Source organism: Mesocricetus auratus, unplaced genomic scaffold, assembly GCF_017639785.1.
Source record: "Mesocricetus auratus isolate SY011 unplaced genomic scaffold, BCM_Maur_2.0 Super-Scaffold_100051, whole genome shotgun sequence".
Taxonomy (NCBI): domain Eukaryota; kingdom Metazoa; phylum Chordata; class Mammalia; order Rodentia; family Cricetidae; genus Mesocricetus; species Mesocricetus auratus.
Genome location: NW_024429228.1, coordinates 897,888 through 916,118, shown reverse-complemented (window position 1 = coordinate 916,118; position 18,231 = coordinate 897,888). Strand labels below are relative to the sequence as shown.

The following is an 18,231-nucleotide window of genomic DNA, read 5'->3' as shown; positions in this document are numbered from 1 at the left end:
CATAAAAAGGAGTTCGAGACCAGCTTGGTCTACAAGAGCTAGTTCCAGGACAGCCTCCAAAGCCACAGAGAAACCCTGTCTCGAAACAAAAAACAAAACACAAAACAAAACAAACAAACCACAAAAAGAAGGCAGTGCTGTCAGAAGGGGGCTTTATGGAGCAAGCAAGGTCCCTGCTTGCTTTACTACCTCCAGTAGGTCACCTGGCTCAGGGAAGTATCCTTTTAAGTATGGCTCACCAGTGCTCGAACTATCCGGGCACACACACTTCTCTATGGAGATTTACCTGAACCTGTCTATAGTAAGTGTCTCACTGGGGATCCCAGCCACTTCTCCAAAGCTCAGGGAAGCTGGGAAGCGCCTCCGGTTGGGTTTCGCAACCTCTCCTAGCGGGCTCGCCCAATCCCGCCCACCAGGCTGATTGGCCGTGGGGTCGCCGGGGTGGTGGCTGGCGACCACTTTAGTTCCTGCGCCCAAGGCCGTCCTTGGGCTCCTTCCTGCAGCAGCTGTTGAAGCTCCGTGACCCTGAGGCCGCTGCCCGCATCTTCCCGGGCTCTGTTAAACTCGGGAATCGCTTCTTGCAGATTCCACGTCTTGGCGGACTTTGCGAAGGAAAGCGGAGGTAGAGACACGTGGAGTGGGCTTTTCCCAGGTGGGGTCCGCTGCTCCGGATGCCTGAGCCCCAAGTCGCTCCGGGAGCCCCCGAGCCGGTGTTTTGGGCTCCAGCCCGCGCGGTGGATCCCGCTGCCCAGCCCCGAGCCGCTGCCCGGCGGAGGAGCGCACAGGGGCGGAGGGGACCCGGCAGGGCGGGGCGGCAGGATCCAGAGCCCAACACCTGGTCCACGTGGGTGACCCGGGAGCTCCCGGGATCCCCGGGGTGAGTTACCTCCAGGCCCAGCCCTGGGAGCATCAGGGCGGGACTGCTCACCGCTGCGCTCTGCGGGGCAGTGAGCTCAGCCTGGACTCTGGGCCCTGTGGCTGTGTATTATTTGGCTGATGAACTGTGCTTTCTCCCCAGGTCGTGATGGAGCTTGAAGAGGACCTTAACGGAAGAGCAGACAAGAAATTCTCCAAGATGGGCAGAAAGAGGTAGCCGGATTGTTTCACTTTCACAGTTGACAGTTTTGTAGTTTGTAGTCTCCAGCACTGCACTAAATGATGGGTGGTGGTTATTTCAGCCTTCAGAAACATAAACCAGCCACTGGAAGGAACTCCCATGCTTGGAGCAGCCCTCCAGATGTGTGTGCCAGATCGAGGCTCCTGTTCAGCCTCCAGACGCCATTGCTCACATCCTTTTAGTTTTACAACCCTGGCTTTAGGATCACTGTTGATTCATTGTCCATGCACCTGAGCCATATGCCCCGTGGGCTCTCTGCTGCAGTCTGATAGACAGCCACACAAACACAGACTGGCAGTACAGGTGAAGAGAGTGAAACTGCATTTAGATCGTTTTAGGTTGCTTATCTGTGCTCCATCCAATTAGAAAAAATGAAAATGTAATTGCTAAGAGAAAATAATAATTTTTAGTACATTTTTATTACAGTGGGCTGCCTGTGACAGGAGATTCAGAACATAACTCATTAGGCTCATCGTGTATAGGAAATTGTAAACTAAGGTAATAGGAATTAGTAAATATATTAATATTATTAGGAACCAAGGTTACAGGATAAGGAGGGAAAGTACGAAAGTGAAAATAAATTTTATGTTTGAAAATGTGAAAATAGAGTAAGGACCTTCAATATGAAGTTACAATTTTTTTTTAGTTGTTCACTTTCAGTCCCCCGAAAAGGACATTGGAAATAAACACTCTTGGTGCTTTCTGTTAAAGAAAGGGATGCTATATATAAAACAGCTAATTCCAGCCAGATCTGGGACAGAGAAAATACAATTTAATGGACTGGTCACCATATACAGCAGGACCAGCGAGACAGGTCTATCAAAGCCTGATGCGCCTGAGTTCGACTCTGTTTCCCAAACCCACGTAGCGGCAGTGCAAACCAACTGCAAGCTGCAAGTTGACCCTGACTTGCAGTGGCACGAGAGACTCCCTCCATTGTGCATGTATCCGTACCCAATAAATAATAAATCAACTGTAAAAAGCAAAGCAAAACCAAAAACCCAGCATGGGAGTAAGCTCGGACAATTTCTACTGGCCAGTGTTGGGGCAGCTTGAACTTCCAAGAAAATGATTGCTCTAAGTGGCTTAGAGCTACCAGGTCCAATGCAGTTAATGACTCAGTGACATTCTGAAAGGAGGGGACGGGTGGGAGGTAGAGATTCCAGGAGAGGTCTTTGCAGGAAAATGCATCTGCCTGGGACACACACACACACACTATCTGTCAGGTGAGGACCGTCCAAGGGTCAGAGCCATTCAGCGGGGAAAATGACCCTCCCCAGAGAGTTCACTCTTAGCGTCACCGACTGATCTGATGCAGCATGCTGGTGGCGGTATAGACTCTGAAGCTATGCAGCACGTGGTGGGATTTGAAGAGACTGTGCTTGCAAAAGTGTTCCATCTCTTCCAGCAAGGCTTCTAGGCTTGTCCTGTCTAGGAGAAATATATCGTGAGATGCATTTGTAGCTTTAAATCCTCCTCCAACTGACATTCAAAAGTGAAGAATTCAAGTTTGGGAAAGTATTAGGTGTCCCAGACATAATACTTTTTATATCCGTAATGAAAAAAATTGTGAATAAGATGATAGTCTCTTTCACATTAAACCCATGTTTTTACATTCAACATTCATGTCCCATATGCTCAGCTTGAAACACATATGTCTAACACATGGTATGTTTGAGAAGGTAATTGCGTAGCATAGCAGCTTAACGAACTATGTACACACACACACACACACACACACACACACACACACACACGTACATGCACCTGTGTGCACACTGGACTTGTTTTGTCCTTGAGGAAGGATCTTGTTGTGTAGTAAGGTGGAGGCTGTCCACAGACTCACTGTGTATCCCAGGCTGTCCTGGACATGTAGATCACCCCCACCTTCTCTGTCCCTAAGGGCTGGAATTACAGGAGCACACCACCACTCAAGAGTATTGCATACAGAGTATTGTATGGTGTTCAAAGAGAAAGGTAAAGAAAGGAAATGGTTTGATTTTACACATATCTTCATTTTGTTATTGGTTCTGTTATTGGTGACGTGACTTCTAAGTAAAGAAATTCCGTGTGTGTGTGTGTGTGTGTGTGTGTGTGTGTGTGTGTGTGTGTGTAGTGGCTCTTATTAAACCCCTCATCAGCATTGGTGATATCGTTATTTATTTTTATAGTTCTGAGAATCTATTCTAGGATGTTGCCTGGATGAGCCCCTACATGATTTTTAAGCTCTAGTTCTAGTGAGAGAGAATACACATTGTCACCAGTTCGCCCCCCTAATAGATTACTCAGAACACCCATCAGCTCAGAACACAATGTTCAGAAGGACAAAATGATAGTCAATCATGTTGTTGTAGAAATTTCATAGATATACATTACAGGTAGTACCCTTCCCCTTCAGTACTAGGGATTGAACCTAGTGCCTTGGGATGCTACACAAGTGTTCACTACTGAACTCTGTCTCTAGCCCAGGGCTAGGCTAGTGTTGTAGCACTTAACCCCATCCTTGCTGAAGTCTCAGGTCTGCATCTCCCGCCTCACAACTTGGTGGTCCCGAGGCAGATTGCAGTCTAAATCTTAGTTTTTGATCTAGCAACAGGACCTGGAACAAGTTAAAGTAACTCTCCTGCATGTTTTTTATCCGTCAAAGGCCAACAGTATGCCTTCTTCGGAGTTCTTAATGAATTATCCCAGCTCATGCCCGGAATGTCGCTTCTCCTGAGTAGTCAGTGTCAGGCTGAAAAGGCACTGGAAATGCACAGAGCTGCAGGGCACCAAGGCTGTCACTTCTCTGGCATCCTGGCCCCAGGGCTACTGAAGCTGTGCTGTGGAAACGCCAGCGTAGGATCCATCCTGAGCTTGTGTGTGCGTCCATGTTGTATCACTAAAAGCTGAATTGTGTTTTCCCCTTTAAAACTATCTTCTGCTTCATTTGGTATGTGAAAAAACAAACCATAAACTTTTAAAAAGGTCTGTATCAGAATAATGTGCTTCTCTAAAATGGTCTATCCCGGGAGTGGTTTGGTATAGCTCGGCCATCCCTGTTGGCAGTCACAGGTGGTGACAAATGTGGGTTAGGAGGTAGTTATTTGATTCGCAACTTTGAATGATAGTTGACGTTTTTACATGTAAGGATGGCTTTTTGACAATTCATTGTTTGTTTTTTAAAGCATGGCTTATTAAGTTTTATTTGTGTCCACTTAGGACCTCAGATGCCCTTGCAGAAATAGATTTGCTCATAGAATAATTTAATTACTTTTCAAGTTAGGATACTCATGTCCAACATTTGATCACTGCTTTTTCTGTATTAAGGAGAATGATTGTAGATACTATCCAGAGCTCAAATAAATAGATAAATAAATAAGCAAATGAATATCTAGGCAGTAACTAAACTATACCTAGACTTACCAAGAAGGTAACTGGGAAGATTAATTCTAGAACATGAGTTTCTTTCTTTTTTTTTCAAGTAGATTATCAGTATGTAGCCTAGGTTTTCCTGCTATTTGTAATCTTCCTGCCTTAGCCATCCTAGTACTGGAATTATAAATATGTTTTGCCATTTCCAGCCATAATAGTCTAATTAAACTAACATTAACCAAAAAAAGGAAAAAGAATAGAAAAACTCTTTTTAAAATGTGTGGTATTTTACTTGCAAACGAATGTGTGGATATATGTATTCATCATAAAAATCAGGGAGTATCTAGCACACAAGAAAATATTCTTGCACAAATCCCAATACCTGGGACGGACTGTGACTCTGTGGGAAAAGTGCTTGCTGCATTAGCTTGAGGACTTGAGTTTTTGTCTCCGGAAGCCAAATAAAGCCAGATGTGGTAACATATGTTTGTAGTGCCAGTTTGGAGAACTGGGAAGTACAAACTGGGAGCCTGTGGGCAAGCTGGCCTGGCAAATCCAGTGGTGATAACAGGAGACCTTGTCTCTAGCAGGGTAGATGGCAAGGAGTGACACTCAGGCTTTCCACTGACCTCCACACATGCACCACAGCGTGCTTGTGCCCCTCCCCCAGTCACGAGAACACACATACACACAAGCGTAAAGTGTTAAAGTTAGAAATACAATACCCAGTGATAATCATATTTTTAAATGTCTAAAATACACAAGCATTTGTATTTATACTTCATACACGACATCAGACTGTTTGGATGAGTACTGTGTAGATATGTCTGTCCTGGTTGTCAGGAGTTTATAACAGGCTGGTTCTTTAAAGTTTTCATAGCATTTTCGAAGCTTTATATAATCCCTTTGTTGTATTCTTCAGTAAAAAGGAGAAGAAAGAAAAGAAACCAGCTGTTGGCATATTTGGGATGGTGAGTTTGGGATTTATTTGTTATTTAAAATTCTTAACCTCAAAAAAGAGGTATTCCACATGCTATACTAAGGCTTTCTTAGGGCATACAGAAGTTTGGAGGTAAAGTTAATCGATTGGATTTAGCTTATTTTCAAAAGAATGCCAACCACAATTTGCCATGTACTGAAGCTCAGCAGCTTCCTCTTCCTGGCGTAGATTTCAGTTTTTTCCAAATTAGTTATATGTTACTGGTGATCTTTTGTTTATCTTGAAGGTCAGTGCCAGTGAGGCAACGGGAAGCTGCTGTATCCCGTGATGTCCGTTTGGTACTGTTTACAGCAGGGTCTTGGCTGTGTGTGTAGGAAGAATGGCCTCAAACTCCTGACCCCTCTACCTCCTGACCCTTGGGTGCTGGGATTGCTGTGGTATACATTCCGGTACGCTTGATAACGTGCCATCCTTCCAGGCTCTGAACTCCTGGGTGCTGGGATTGCCATGGTCTACCACCATGCTTGATAACATTGCATTCTTCAAGGCCCTCAACTCCTGGGTGCTGGGATCACCGTTATATCACCACACTTGATAACATGCCATTCTTCAAGGCCCTTACTCCTGGCAGGTTAATCTCAAAGTCCTTTGTACCCACGTTTGAAGAGTTTATATACAGTTTTTATTATTAATTAAACTTGAGAGTCAAATATTGGGGTAAAAACCTAATTGATCAGAGAAGTGGTGGAGAAGCCACCAGTGACCTCCCCCCCTTCCTCAATCCAAAAAGGGCCTTTGAATCTTTCAGAATCCCTTCTTACTATTTCTTGTGTCTCTCTCTATATATCCTGGGTCCTCTATGGTTAATTCTGGTCAGCTAGTTCCTAACTCTACCGCCTGATTCAAAGTTAAACTTTATTGGCAGTCTCTGGATGTCACTGTGAACAAATATCCTATAATACATGTTGGTAAAGGTGACACCCACATTCAGGGTTTCTAGGTCGGTCCTATGTTGGTTTCCCAGCCATCAGTCTGGGGTCCATAAGCTTCCCCTTGCTCAGGTCAGCTGTTTCTGTGGGTTTCACCAGCCTGGTCTTGAACCCTTTGCTCATCACTCCTCCCTCTCTACCATTGGATTCCAGGAGTTCAGTTCAGTGTTTAGCTGTGGGTGTCTGCCTCTGCTTCCGTCAGCTACTGGATGAACGCTTTAGGATGGCATATAAAGTAGACATCAATCTCATTATCAGAGAAGGGCATTTAAGGTAGCGTCTCCATTATTGCTTAGATTCTTAGCTGGGGTCATCCTTGTAGATCTCTGAGCATTTCCCTAGAGCCAGATTTCTCTGTACACCTATAATGGCTCCCTCTATTATGGAATCTCTTTTCTTGCTCTCCTCTGTTCTTCCCCTGACTCAATCTTCCTGCTCCCTCATGTCCTCCTCTCCCCTCCTCTTCTCCTCTTCTCCTCTTCTCTTTCTCCTAGCTCCCTCTCCCCTCCCCCATGCTCCCAGTTTGCTCAGGAGATCTTGTCCCTTTCCCCTTCTCTTGGGGACCATGTGTGTCTCTCTTAGGGTCCTCCTAGTCCAGTGCTCCAGTGGCGCAATTCGGTTATCGTGGTGGCGCTTATACAAGAAGTGATTTCTATCGCTTCAAAATATTTTTATTGTTTCCTGTCATTACCATTTTAGAAACTTTAAAAATTCTCTTAGGGTAATGCAAAAGAGAAGACACGCTGAGTTCAGTATGAAGAATTAGTATGTGGGGCTGAAGAAATGGCTCAGCTGTTAAATGCCCTTGCCGCTTTTACCGAGGACTGGACTTTAGTTCCCAGCACCCACGTCAGGCAATTCTCTTCCACCCGTATCTCCAGCTCTTTGGGATCTTATGCTTTCCTCTGTCCTTTGACAGCATCACAATCATGTGCCCATACACATGCGCGCGCACGCACACACATGTAAATAAAAAGAAAAAATAAATGAGAAAAGAATTGGCACAGCCCGTGGTGAGATAATTCCAGAGCTCAGCACAGTGAGAGGATGCATACTTCGTGTGAGACGGCAGCAGTGACAGTCTAAAATGTGTTTGCATTTGGAGTCTCCTTTGAAGCGCCATCCATGGTTTCACGCGCTCGCTCATGCCCGTATTCCTTCCTTCTAGTTTCGCTATGCAGACTGGCTCGACAAGCTGTACATGGCCCTGGGAACTCTGGCTGCTATCATCCATGGGACTTCACTTCCTCTCTTGATGCTGGTGTTTGGACACATGACAGATAGTTTTACAAAAGCAGACACCGACATTCCACCAGGTGTTACTAATCAAAGTAAGAATTATTTGTGGTACCAAATATATTGGGTTTTGCAAATAACATTCACTTATCATACCATTTGCAGGACCTTTACTGAATATGTGATGCTGTGTTTTGTACTGTGACAGGTGGAGATTGAGAGCTCCAGCCCATGTTTGTAATGGGTTTGAGAAGATAATGTTTATAGGTACTAGGAGACCCAGGAGAAGTGTTCTCGGGGATATTTAGGAAGGGAAGGCGCTCTGCTCTATGACTTCAGAAATAGCTTTGAAATCTTGAGGAGGAAGTTACGGGAACCTAATCAGAACCGTGAATGGTGAGCTGCCATAGTTACAGGAGTCCCTGGCTATGAGTGTAAACGGGGAGTTTAGGATGGTGCTAACACTTTTACCCCAAGAACCTGGAAGGACATCTCTTAAATGAGATGAGAGAGGGGGAGAGAGAGATGCCTGGGCAGTTTTGTGTGTTGTTGTGGCTTGGCCTTTTGGAAAGCAGATCCAGGATGGAGAAATGAAAGGAGGTCTGAGACAGTTGTTTATGAGGGAGGGAGAGGGGCCAGGATGAGGAAGAGAGAGTGTGAGGGTGTTCCTTGTAGGACAGGAAAAGTAATGCTTTTGCTCTTGACAAAATAAGAAAGTGGAAGTGATATTCGAAAGACAGAGTGAGGAGATTTAGAGAGGTCCTCTCTGAAGGACAAGCCCGTGAGCAGGAGGAAAGGCTTACTCAGGGCAGAGCCGAGGCAGCTCAGCCTCAGTAACAGGCAGAAACAGTGGATTAGTGTTGGAATCCAAAGGTGGGCGGCTGGATGAGGAGCTGGGAATCTATGCATGGTGTCTGCTGGTTGGCAGATCCTCCTGTCTGCTAGAGACACATTTCAACAGTGTACTGTGGATGCCTGGTACCATAGAGACTGAACCCTGCATATATTTACAATGCATTTCTTAGAAATGCATGCCAATGATAAAGTTTAATTTATAAGTTAGGCATGGTAAGAGGTTAATGACAATAACTAATAAAACAAAAAATACCGCAATGTAGTGTGTTAAAAGTTATTTCCGTGTTTGTTCGTGTTTTCTCTCTAGTATCTTGTTATCGCCCCCTCATCCTCCTTATGACGATGTCAGATGATGCAGTTTCACAGCTCTCTGCAGGAGGCTGGAGACTCACAGAGTCTAACGTTGTATAAATAGAGGACTGTTAGAGGTGACTTTTCTCAGGAAGATGGGAAGCAGGAGACAGGTTTAATGAGGAAAGATATAAAACAGCACCCTGGGGGAGTGAAGAAATGAGTGAGCTAGTGAAATGCTTTGCCTCTAACACAAGCATCCTTGACTTGGGGGCACAGGCTGCTAGCCCTGAGCTCCAATTTTCAGGTCACTGTTGGTCATGCAGAGATTGGAAGGTTATAGTTATATATTTAGAAAAGTTTTTTTTGGTTTTAGGAGACAGGGTTTCTTTGTATTGTTTTGGAGGCTGTCGGTCCAGCCCGGCCTTGAACTCACAGAGATCCGCCTGCCTCTGCCTCCCGAGTGCTGGGATTAAAGGCGTATGCCACCAACGCCTGGCTAGAAAAGTGTTTGAGTGTGTGTGTGTGTGTGTGTGTGTGTGTGTGTGTGTGTGTGTGTGTGTGTAAAGCTTATCCCCCAGGACGTTTCTGTTGTCTCTGATTTCTGATTTCACATCTCCATTTGAACCAAGTGCTACCTGCAGGTAGATCTAGATAAAGGCTGTTGTGTTTTCAATGTGTGTACTGAATTGTCAGGACACACAGAAATCTAATAGCATCTAGGAAATTAAAGAAATGACAGTGAGTTGGCATAAGATAGGACTAGAGACTGGGCAGTGCATGATTTGAAGGTGGGTTACATTCTGCATGGGATCTGGAGAGAGGTCAGGGAATCAGAATCTCCCTCAGTCTTCACACATGTCCATGTTGCTTACATTGCCTGTCATCCCTTTTCCTCCTTCTCTTCTGCGTGAGTTCCGCACATATTATAATCTAACATTTTGCAATGACTGTAAGATTTGAAGTGTGCTTTTTGTTGACCTAGCAGTCTTGATTATGATAATATTTCTTATGCAATATTTACCACATATTCACATATATGTACACATATGCTTATGCAGTATTACTTGTCTGTTTATGTGATACTGGATCAAACCCAGGGCATAACGTTTGCTAGACTAGACACTCACTGAGTGATGTTCCCAATAACAGTATGATGTTGAAAACAACCAAAATGAAAGCAAATTTAAAACGGATACAAGCGTACACTGGCAAGAAAAACTGATACTGATTCATATTTGTTGTTTTTTTAAAGTTTTGTATGTGAATACATGCATACATACAATAAAATTTGACAACACATACACAAAAATGTTGAACAGTAGTTATTTGTGTCTATGTGAATGGTTAAAGTTTTGGGGTTTCTAATGTATTTGGTTCAGATAGTTAGCTTTTCCTAATATTGGATAATGCTCTGTTCTTCATGATAATTTTGAAATAGCAATAAAAGTAGAGAAATGCAGTGTTACTGTTTAAATATGTCACAAGTGTCCAGTCACATTGGTGTTTATTTGTCACTATGGACTTTTTCTTGAAAATGAGCATCATTAAATGTGGGCTTTGTGTATTAGTGCGTGGCCAGTGGGGAAGTGTTTGAATGGATGTCATTAAAGCTTGGATTGAAACTAAATTAAATTTAACTGAATCAGTTGGTCCTGTTTTTTATAGATTTTCAAGTGAAAGGAGTTTGTTTACTTTTAATATGCTTATTTTTTTGGAGTGCCAAGAGGCATCAATGGGCCCGTTCTGTTTTCTGGTTGTCTAGGTGAAATCAACGGTACAGAGATCATCAGCAGCATTCTGGAGGAAGACATGGCCACGTAATTCGACACTTCTTTATTCCCTCATTAATCTCTTCTGCATTAATTATAACGATCTATAAAAACTTTCACTCATAATACGATTTTAAGTTGAACTAAAAATCATTGTCTATAGCTTTGTCATTATTAGTGGGCTACTTTTTTTCTTTTTATTTAAATTAGAAACAATCTTACTTTACATATCAATTCCAGTTCCGTGTCCCCCATCCTCCCATGTCCCCCCACTGACCCTCCACCCCATCCCTCTTCTGCTCTGCAGGGAGGGGGAGACCTTCCATGGGGGATCATAAAAGTCTGTCACATTAGTGTGCTTCTTGCAGAGTATCCCTAGTAATAATAATAATAGTATTGGCTAGCAGGAAAATTTAAAACTCAGTATCTAGCTGTAAATAATGAAACAAAACATCCTGCAATAACTGGGCAGTGGTGACACACACCTTTAATCCCAGCACTCAGGAGGCAGAGGCAGGGGCAGGTGGATCTCTGTGAGTTGGAGGCCAGACTGGTCCACAAAGCAAGTCCCAGGACAGCCAGAGCTGTTATACATGGAGACCTTGTCTTGAAAAACAAATAAACACCCCCCCAAACAAAAACAAAAACAAAAAATCCTAGAATTAAAAAAAATGTTTAGGCCAGGTGTTGGTGGCGCACGCCTTTAATCCAGCACTAGGGAGGCAGAGGCAGGCGGATCTCTGTGAGTTCGAGGCCAGCCTGGTCCACAGAGCGAGTTCCAGGACAGCCTCCAAAACAATACAGAGAAACCCTGTCTCAAAAAAGCAAAAACAAAAAAATGTTTAATTTTGACCTTGGGTTACCCTTGGAAAATATTTTGTTAATGGTTTACATGTTTTGAAGTTCTAAAGAGTATCTTTGAACAAATGTGCAAATACTCATGATAATACTCAGATAATATGATTCTGTATTATTCTATGAATGGCTTGACATATTTAAAGAAGGGAGACACTTGGTTATATTTAAACAGTGAGACATGAATACTCTGAATACTATTGTATAGAGGCATTATTTTTTATATTGGGAAAAATTTTAAGTCCTTCTTTTTCTTCATTTTCTGAGTCAGGATCTGACCTCTTGATGTAGCCCAGGCTGCTCTCAAGCTTGGGGCATCCTTTCTGCTTTAGGTTTCCAAGTGCTGGGATTATAGGTTTAAGCAACAATGCCCAGTGAACTGCAGCATCTTAAAATACGTTACCAAGACAGGAATGATGACACATCTTAGCACTGTGAAGGTATTGACAGGAGGCTCATTAGATTGAGGACAGCCTGGGCTGTGTAGCAAGACTGCTTTTAAGAAACTAAAACCTATAAATGAACAAATGAATAAAACAATAGCTTGCAGGTTGTTCCCTAGCCATAAAGTACACTTGTTAAATGGGGTTCCTCTTGTTATATTGTTAGCACATGAAAAATAACTAATTATAGATTCATCAACTAATGAGAAGTGTTCTAGTTGCCCTGCAGCTTTTTGCAAGTCATAAGATGTAACAGGGGATGGTATGTGAGTAGGAGTCCTGCTAGGTTGAGTGCAGAGTCTAAACATCACATCAGAGACTCTCTTCCTTATGAGTAACCATTTTGCTGCTTCCCAGGACACTGCAGTTTTCAGAAGCTAACAGATAGAACTTTGTTTTTTTAGACAAGGAAAACTGTACCCTAAATTTCATGTTGGAAGGTTTGCCTTTCATCTAAATGTTAACTGATTACAACAGCCCAGGGTTTGCTTTTGTGACTGTGAAAACTGGGAACAAAATGTCACTTCACCTCTTTCTTAGTTTAATTTGAGGGCTTTTGATTTTCCTTGTTTCAGTTTAAACTAGAAGAGCTGCTCTTTGGACATTTTAGAGTAGTTCAAAATTACCAATTGGGCAGATAAAAATACCAGTAATTTTCACCTGTCACTTAATCAGCCAAGGTCTGTCCGTTGTTCAAAGAGGGGATGTTTCCATCCCTGGTTTCAACTTTCAAACAAGTTCTGCCACAAGTCCCTTGACAAGTAGAGACAGCCTAGAGGGGCTCATTAATTGATGCTGATGTAATAGGATTAGGACTCTAAGGACGTATGTCAGTGGACTGCCAGTATACCAAGTAACTAACATTCTCTGGGTGCTTGTTTTATATAAGATACTGGCCTAAGCACCTTTGAGATCTATTGTGTAACTATTCTCACCCTGTTTTACCAGCTAGAACCTTGGGGCCTAAGATGTTAAGCATCCTGCCTGAGTTTACAAGGTAGTTCAGTGAAGAGCTGGGATTTGCCTCAAAGCCATTCTTTCCTATATCGCCGAAGACATAGGTAGATGCTGACAGTGACAGCTCTGGTCCTCACAGCCCCTTCTGGTTTGCTAAGGATGGTGAGGTACCAGCTAGAGCTGAAGAGTGAGGCTCAGTTGTGTTCAGAGAGAAGGGCTGATTGGAACACAGCATGTACAGTGTTCTTGTTTTACAGGTATGCCTACTATTACACGGGGATCAGTGCTGGTGTGCTCATAGTTGCCTACATTCAGGTTTCATTTTGGTGCCTGGCAGCTGGAAGACAGATACACAAAATCAGACAGAAGTTTTTCCATGCTATAATGAATCAGGAGATAGGCTGGTTTGACGTGCACGACGTTGGGGAGCTGAACACCCGGCTCACAGAGTGAGTACCCAGTTTTATGCTGAAGTCAGATACGGTCTTGTTCTCAGTGCTGTGAAGTAGATACCACCGCCATGTTAGGAGTGTTGACGCATCACTGAGCAGAGTAAAGCCCTTGTGAGCAGTGCCCGCGTCTTACACAGCGTCTGGTTCACAGTGCCCTGGCAGGGATGAGGGTGGAGCTCCTGCTTGACTGGCACTCAGTGAGGGATTAGACTGGCAGAGTCAAGAAGCCTTCAGAGTTAGCACAGCATCCATGTGCAGGGGAGCAGCGATGTGGCCTGTCCATCCCCCTGAGCGCCATCCTGTCAGGCCTCCTTGGTGTCCCTGGAAAACACTGGAAGGGAGGCAGGAAGGGAACTCCTGTCTGTCAGCCTCTCCTTCACAGAATGAGCTCAAAGATTTGTATTCATGGAGGTCAATGCCATATGTGCACATCTCTGAGCAGCTTGAAATTTCACAGTGAATAGTCTTAATCATGTCTTTATTCTGTAGGCCACAAAATACTGTTAATGACAAACCTCATACTGGAAACAGACAGCCTGTCAAGTGAAATGTATACAAAGATTATAGACATACTAATTTATATCAGACTCAGTGTTACAATATAGAACTGGATAATTTCTGTGTTTGTAAATCTGACATTATTTGTAACACAATCTCTTTCTTTCTTAGTGATGTCTCCAAAATTAATGATGGAATTGGTGACAAAATTGGAATGTTTTTTCAGTACATAACAACATTTTTAGCTGGTTTTATAGTAGGATTTATAAGTGGTTGGAAGCTGACCCTTGTAATTTTGGCTGTCAGCCCTCTTATTGGATTTTCGTCTGCTATGTGGGCCAAGGTAAGTGAATTTACGTGTCAGAGTCTTCCCCAGAACCCATGGGAGGGTCTTTAACCAGAACAGTCCTGGTTGTGAGTTTGGTGCTTTCTTTAAACTTCTGTCTAACAATCAGCAGGATATCCTGATTCAGACCCACTGAGCTGTTATTTGGGGAAAGGATAGGAAGGGAGGGAGGGGACCTTGTATGTTCTCTGTCTTCATAGAAAAGATGTGCTAGACTGGAAAGCTCTATGCCCAGTAAAGGATATCACCATATTCACTGTGAAGTGTCAGGCATACAGACCTCCCATGTCTACACCACCCTCCAAAGCTTTGCAAGACTTATTGTCACTCTCAGTAACCTAAGGTCATCAGGCTTTACCCAGTGAGCCATCTTGCCAGCCTAAAAGCTTACTTTTCTTACTTGATTTTCCCGTTTAGTAGAACACTGAACAAGTTAAGTTCAAACGTCTCACATCATCATTTAATAAAAATTATTTAAAGTGTTTTAGAATACAGTGTAGATAGATAAGGAAAAGAGAGGGCAAGCTAATCTTTAAGAATTACGCATTACAGGGCTGGAGAGATGGCTCCACCCTTGAGAGCACTGGCTGCTCATCCAGATGTTTGAGTTCAATTTCCAGTATCCATATATAGTAGCAACCATGTATAGTAGGATCTGATGCCCTCTGCTGGCACGCAGAGCACTCATACATAAAATATAAAATACAGATGAATAAAAATAAAAGAGCTACATATTACTTCAGTCCTTTGCTTTCCCGCCCTGCTCTGCAGATGTCTTCGATGCTCAGATTGTCAGGCTCTATTGAAAGGTATGTGCACTGGTTCCAGAAGCTGTTTCTTGCTGTGGGCTTGAGGCTGTCTTCTTAGCCCAGACAAGCAGGAGGAACAGAAGGGTCCCAGGCACTTCAGGCACCTGACCAAAAGTCCCTGTGTGTCCAGGACTCTCTTCCTTGCTCAGACACAGGGTCAGCGAGAGAGCCCTGGTAGGGAAGCCAGTACACTTTATCTCCCCAGTGATACCTGCCGCAGAGATCTTGCTCTTTGTATGATTTCTGTACAAGCAACATTTTTATGTCTTTTTTTTTAACTCTGCAAAAGATAGAGTTAATCGGCGTTTGTAAATGATATGAGATTCCACGTTGACAGGCATTGACTTCATTCACCAATAAGGAACTCCAGGCGTACGCAAAGGCTGGAGCGGTTGCTGAAGAAGTCTTAGCAGCCATCAGAACTGTGATTGCATTTGGAGGACAAAAGAAAGAACTTGAAAGGTTTGGGCTTCTTTTGCTAGAAATTTAAAGTTCTGTGTGATCGTTTTCATTCTGAAAAGCTGCAAATCTAATTATGCGTTCCTGATACATGCCTTCAGGAGAAGGGAGCACATATGTTCTGTTTGCTTTTAAAATATGTTTGAAAGCCCGTGGTTTCATTCTTATAGAAGAAAGAGATGGTACAGACACTGCAGATAAGGGGGTACATGGTACACAGACAACCTGTTAGTTTGGAAGATAAAAGGCTTTAAGAGTTACGGAACTGTTTTTAGAGAGACGTAATGTGCTTTGATAGGGCTAAAGAGATGTCTTCGTTGTTAAGCGGACATATTGCTTTTATGGAGGACCCGAGTTCTTATGGGCCTCAGCCACCTGTCACTCCAGCCTCAGGGGGCGTGATGCCTTTGTGGTCTACGGGAGCATCTTAGCTCATAAACACGTACACACCCTGTGGTGGTTCGAAAGAAAATGTCCCCCAAAGGGGGTGGCACTATCAGGAGGTATGGCCTTGTTGGAGTGGGTGTGGCCTTATTGGAGGAAGTGTGTCGTTGTGGAGGTGGGCTTTGGGGGGATCTCAAGCCACACCCAGTGTCTCAGACCACTTCCTGTTGCCCACAGACTTCTCAGCTCCTTCTGCAGCACCCTGTCCCCTTGTATGTCCCTATGATTCTGCAGTGATGGTGATGGGCTAAGCGGCTGAAGCTGTAACGGCTCTGTCATGCGTTTTTCCTTTGTAAGAGTTGCTGTGGTCATGGCGTCTCTTCACAGCCACAGAAAACCTAACTAAAACACCCCCTCCCCCAACACACTCAGCGAACATAGCCTTTTTCGTTTGTTTGTTTTGTTTTTCGAGACAGGGTTTCTCTGTATTGTTTTGGAGGCTGTCCTGGAACTCGCTCTGTAGACCAGGCTGGCCGCGAACTCACAGAGATCCGTCTGCCTCTGCCTCCTGAGTGCTGGGATTCAAGGCGTGCGCCACCGACGCCCGGCTGATAATCATAGTCTTTAAACATAGGCTTTGACTAAAGAAAGTACTAAGGAGCGAGAGGAGGGCACATTTAAATATGGTCAAGAAAGTTTCTTAGAGGAGATTTCAGTTAGCCTGAGACCTAAGAGAGGAAAATAAGCCTTTTATAATGAGGGTGAGGATGTGGGGTCTGGGATAGACATGCCAACTAAATCTCCTAACGTGACAGAAGCTTTAGTATGTGGTGGGAAGATCATTAGAGACCTTCTGCCTCTGAAGCCATCACTCTCTCTTACTTTCCCTTCAAAGTATCAGGTGCCGGAGGAAACTGGATAATTGGAATAGAAATTGAACTGATCACAATTGTGAATGTATGTAATTCTGCAGTCAGAATACTTTCAATACGTTTTTATTTTCTCGTGTGTGTCTTTCAAACATGTTTCCTTCTGTATACAGTTTACTTCCGTGGAGCCCTGTTTGTTGACTGTTGAATTTATATCCTGAGTGACCAGAGTCTGATATGTTAGAGTACATGCCGTACTTTTTTCTTTTTTCTTTTCTAGCAGTTTCAAATGTGCAGGTCTTATGTTTAGACTGTTTTGTCATGGAAAATTTTGTTTCTCTTTCAATTGTGACAGGAAGTTTCCCTGGGTATAGTAGTCTTGGTTATTAGCTGTGTTCTTTCAGAATTTAAACTACCCCACTGCAAACCCTCCTGGTTTTAAAAGTTTCTGTTGAAAAGTCAGTTGTTACTGTGATTGGCCTGTCTTTGTGTGTGATTTGTACCTTTTCTCTGCAGCTTTCTGTCTCCACCCCCAAACCCCACCTTTCTGGGGTTTTAGTGTTTTAACTATACCATTACATGGGAATACTTTTTTTCTGGACCTGTCTCTTAGGTGTTCTTGCATGCTCTGTTTATATGTTTTTATAAAAAATTTTTAAAAATATTCTAAAAAAATTATCAGTGTGTATGACTGAATGATTCAAGTGCTGCTAGGCTGTCCTCCACCCTCGTTATCTAGTCTCTTGGTAAGACTTTCCACTCGCCTTTTCATTTGACTTACTGAGTGTTGGGTTTTGAACATCATTTTGGTTTGATTTTTCTTAAATATTTCTGTCGTTATTGAATTCTGTTTTCATATCTTGAATTGACTTCCCCAAGTGTGTTCATGTCCTCCTTATATTCTGTGAATGCGCTTACAGTCGTTCTTATAGTCGTATTGCCTTAGTTCTTAGAGTTGTATGCTTTAGTTCTTATAGTTGTATGTTTTAGTTCTTAGAGTCGTATGCTTTAGTTCTTATAGTCAAATGCTTTAGTTCTTTGCTTGGAATTTTAGCTAAGCCCCTGGAAGTGCCATCTCTTCCCCTGAGATGGTAAGTTTTGGAGGACACGTGCCGTCTTGGTCTTTTGTCTAAGTTTCGGTTTTGTGTTGGGACTTGCCCATCTGGAGTTAGTTAGCAGAAGTTGTTTTTTTCTGGTTCACCTCTCTTTGGTGAGGGTGGTTGACCCAGCGTTTTTAATTGGGGTGCTGTGGTTCCTGCCAACTCTAGGGGCGCCCTTTCTATCAGTTTGCTCAGGCAGGGAAGAGGAGAAGGCTTGGTAGCTTAGTTAATTTAGCTTGTGCGTTCCTGGCATGCTGGCAGAGTGCAGTTCCGTAGCTCTGCTCTCCCATGAAATGTGAGCCTGATCCAGGTGGCATCCTTCATTTGGAGCTGGGGTTCTTCACTACCTCACCCCCAAGCCAGTTTGTGTCCCCACTGTCTAGTTCCTCGGCCTGTACCTATTATATATTCGTAAGTCAAAATAATAGTTGTCCGTCAGTGACTTTAAAATTCACATCTATAGAAATGATTGGGTTTAAGAGGGAGCACTTTGCTGTGAGTCCCT

The 18,231-nt window shown here is 43.5% G+C and overlaps 1 protein-coding gene across 1 annotated transcript in view; it reads left to right on the top strand.

Annotated features, from left to right (window-relative positions):
• Positions 1-493: 493 nt before the first annotated feature.
• LOC101833290 (multidrug resistance protein 2) overlaps positions 494-18,231 on the top strand; it is a 65,133-nt gene continuing 47,395 nt past the window's right edge. The window contains exons 1-8 of the mRNA XM_040735818.1: positions 494-622; positions 1,019-1,089; positions 5,394-5,442; positions 7,569-7,731; positions 10,548-10,602; positions 13,067-13,258; positions 13,931-14,102; positions 15,252-15,376. Coding sequence (XP_040591752.1) covers positions 1,025-1,089; positions 5,394-5,442; positions 7,569-7,731; positions 10,548-10,602; positions 13,067-13,258; positions 13,931-14,102; positions 15,252-15,376 — 821 coding nt within the window. The 5' untranslated portion in view covers positions 494-622; positions 1,019-1,024. The remainder of the gene's footprint in view (positions 623-1,018; positions 1,090-5,393; positions 5,443-7,568; positions 7,732-10,547; positions 10,603-13,066; positions 13,259-13,930; positions 14,103-15,251; positions 15,377-18,231) is intronic.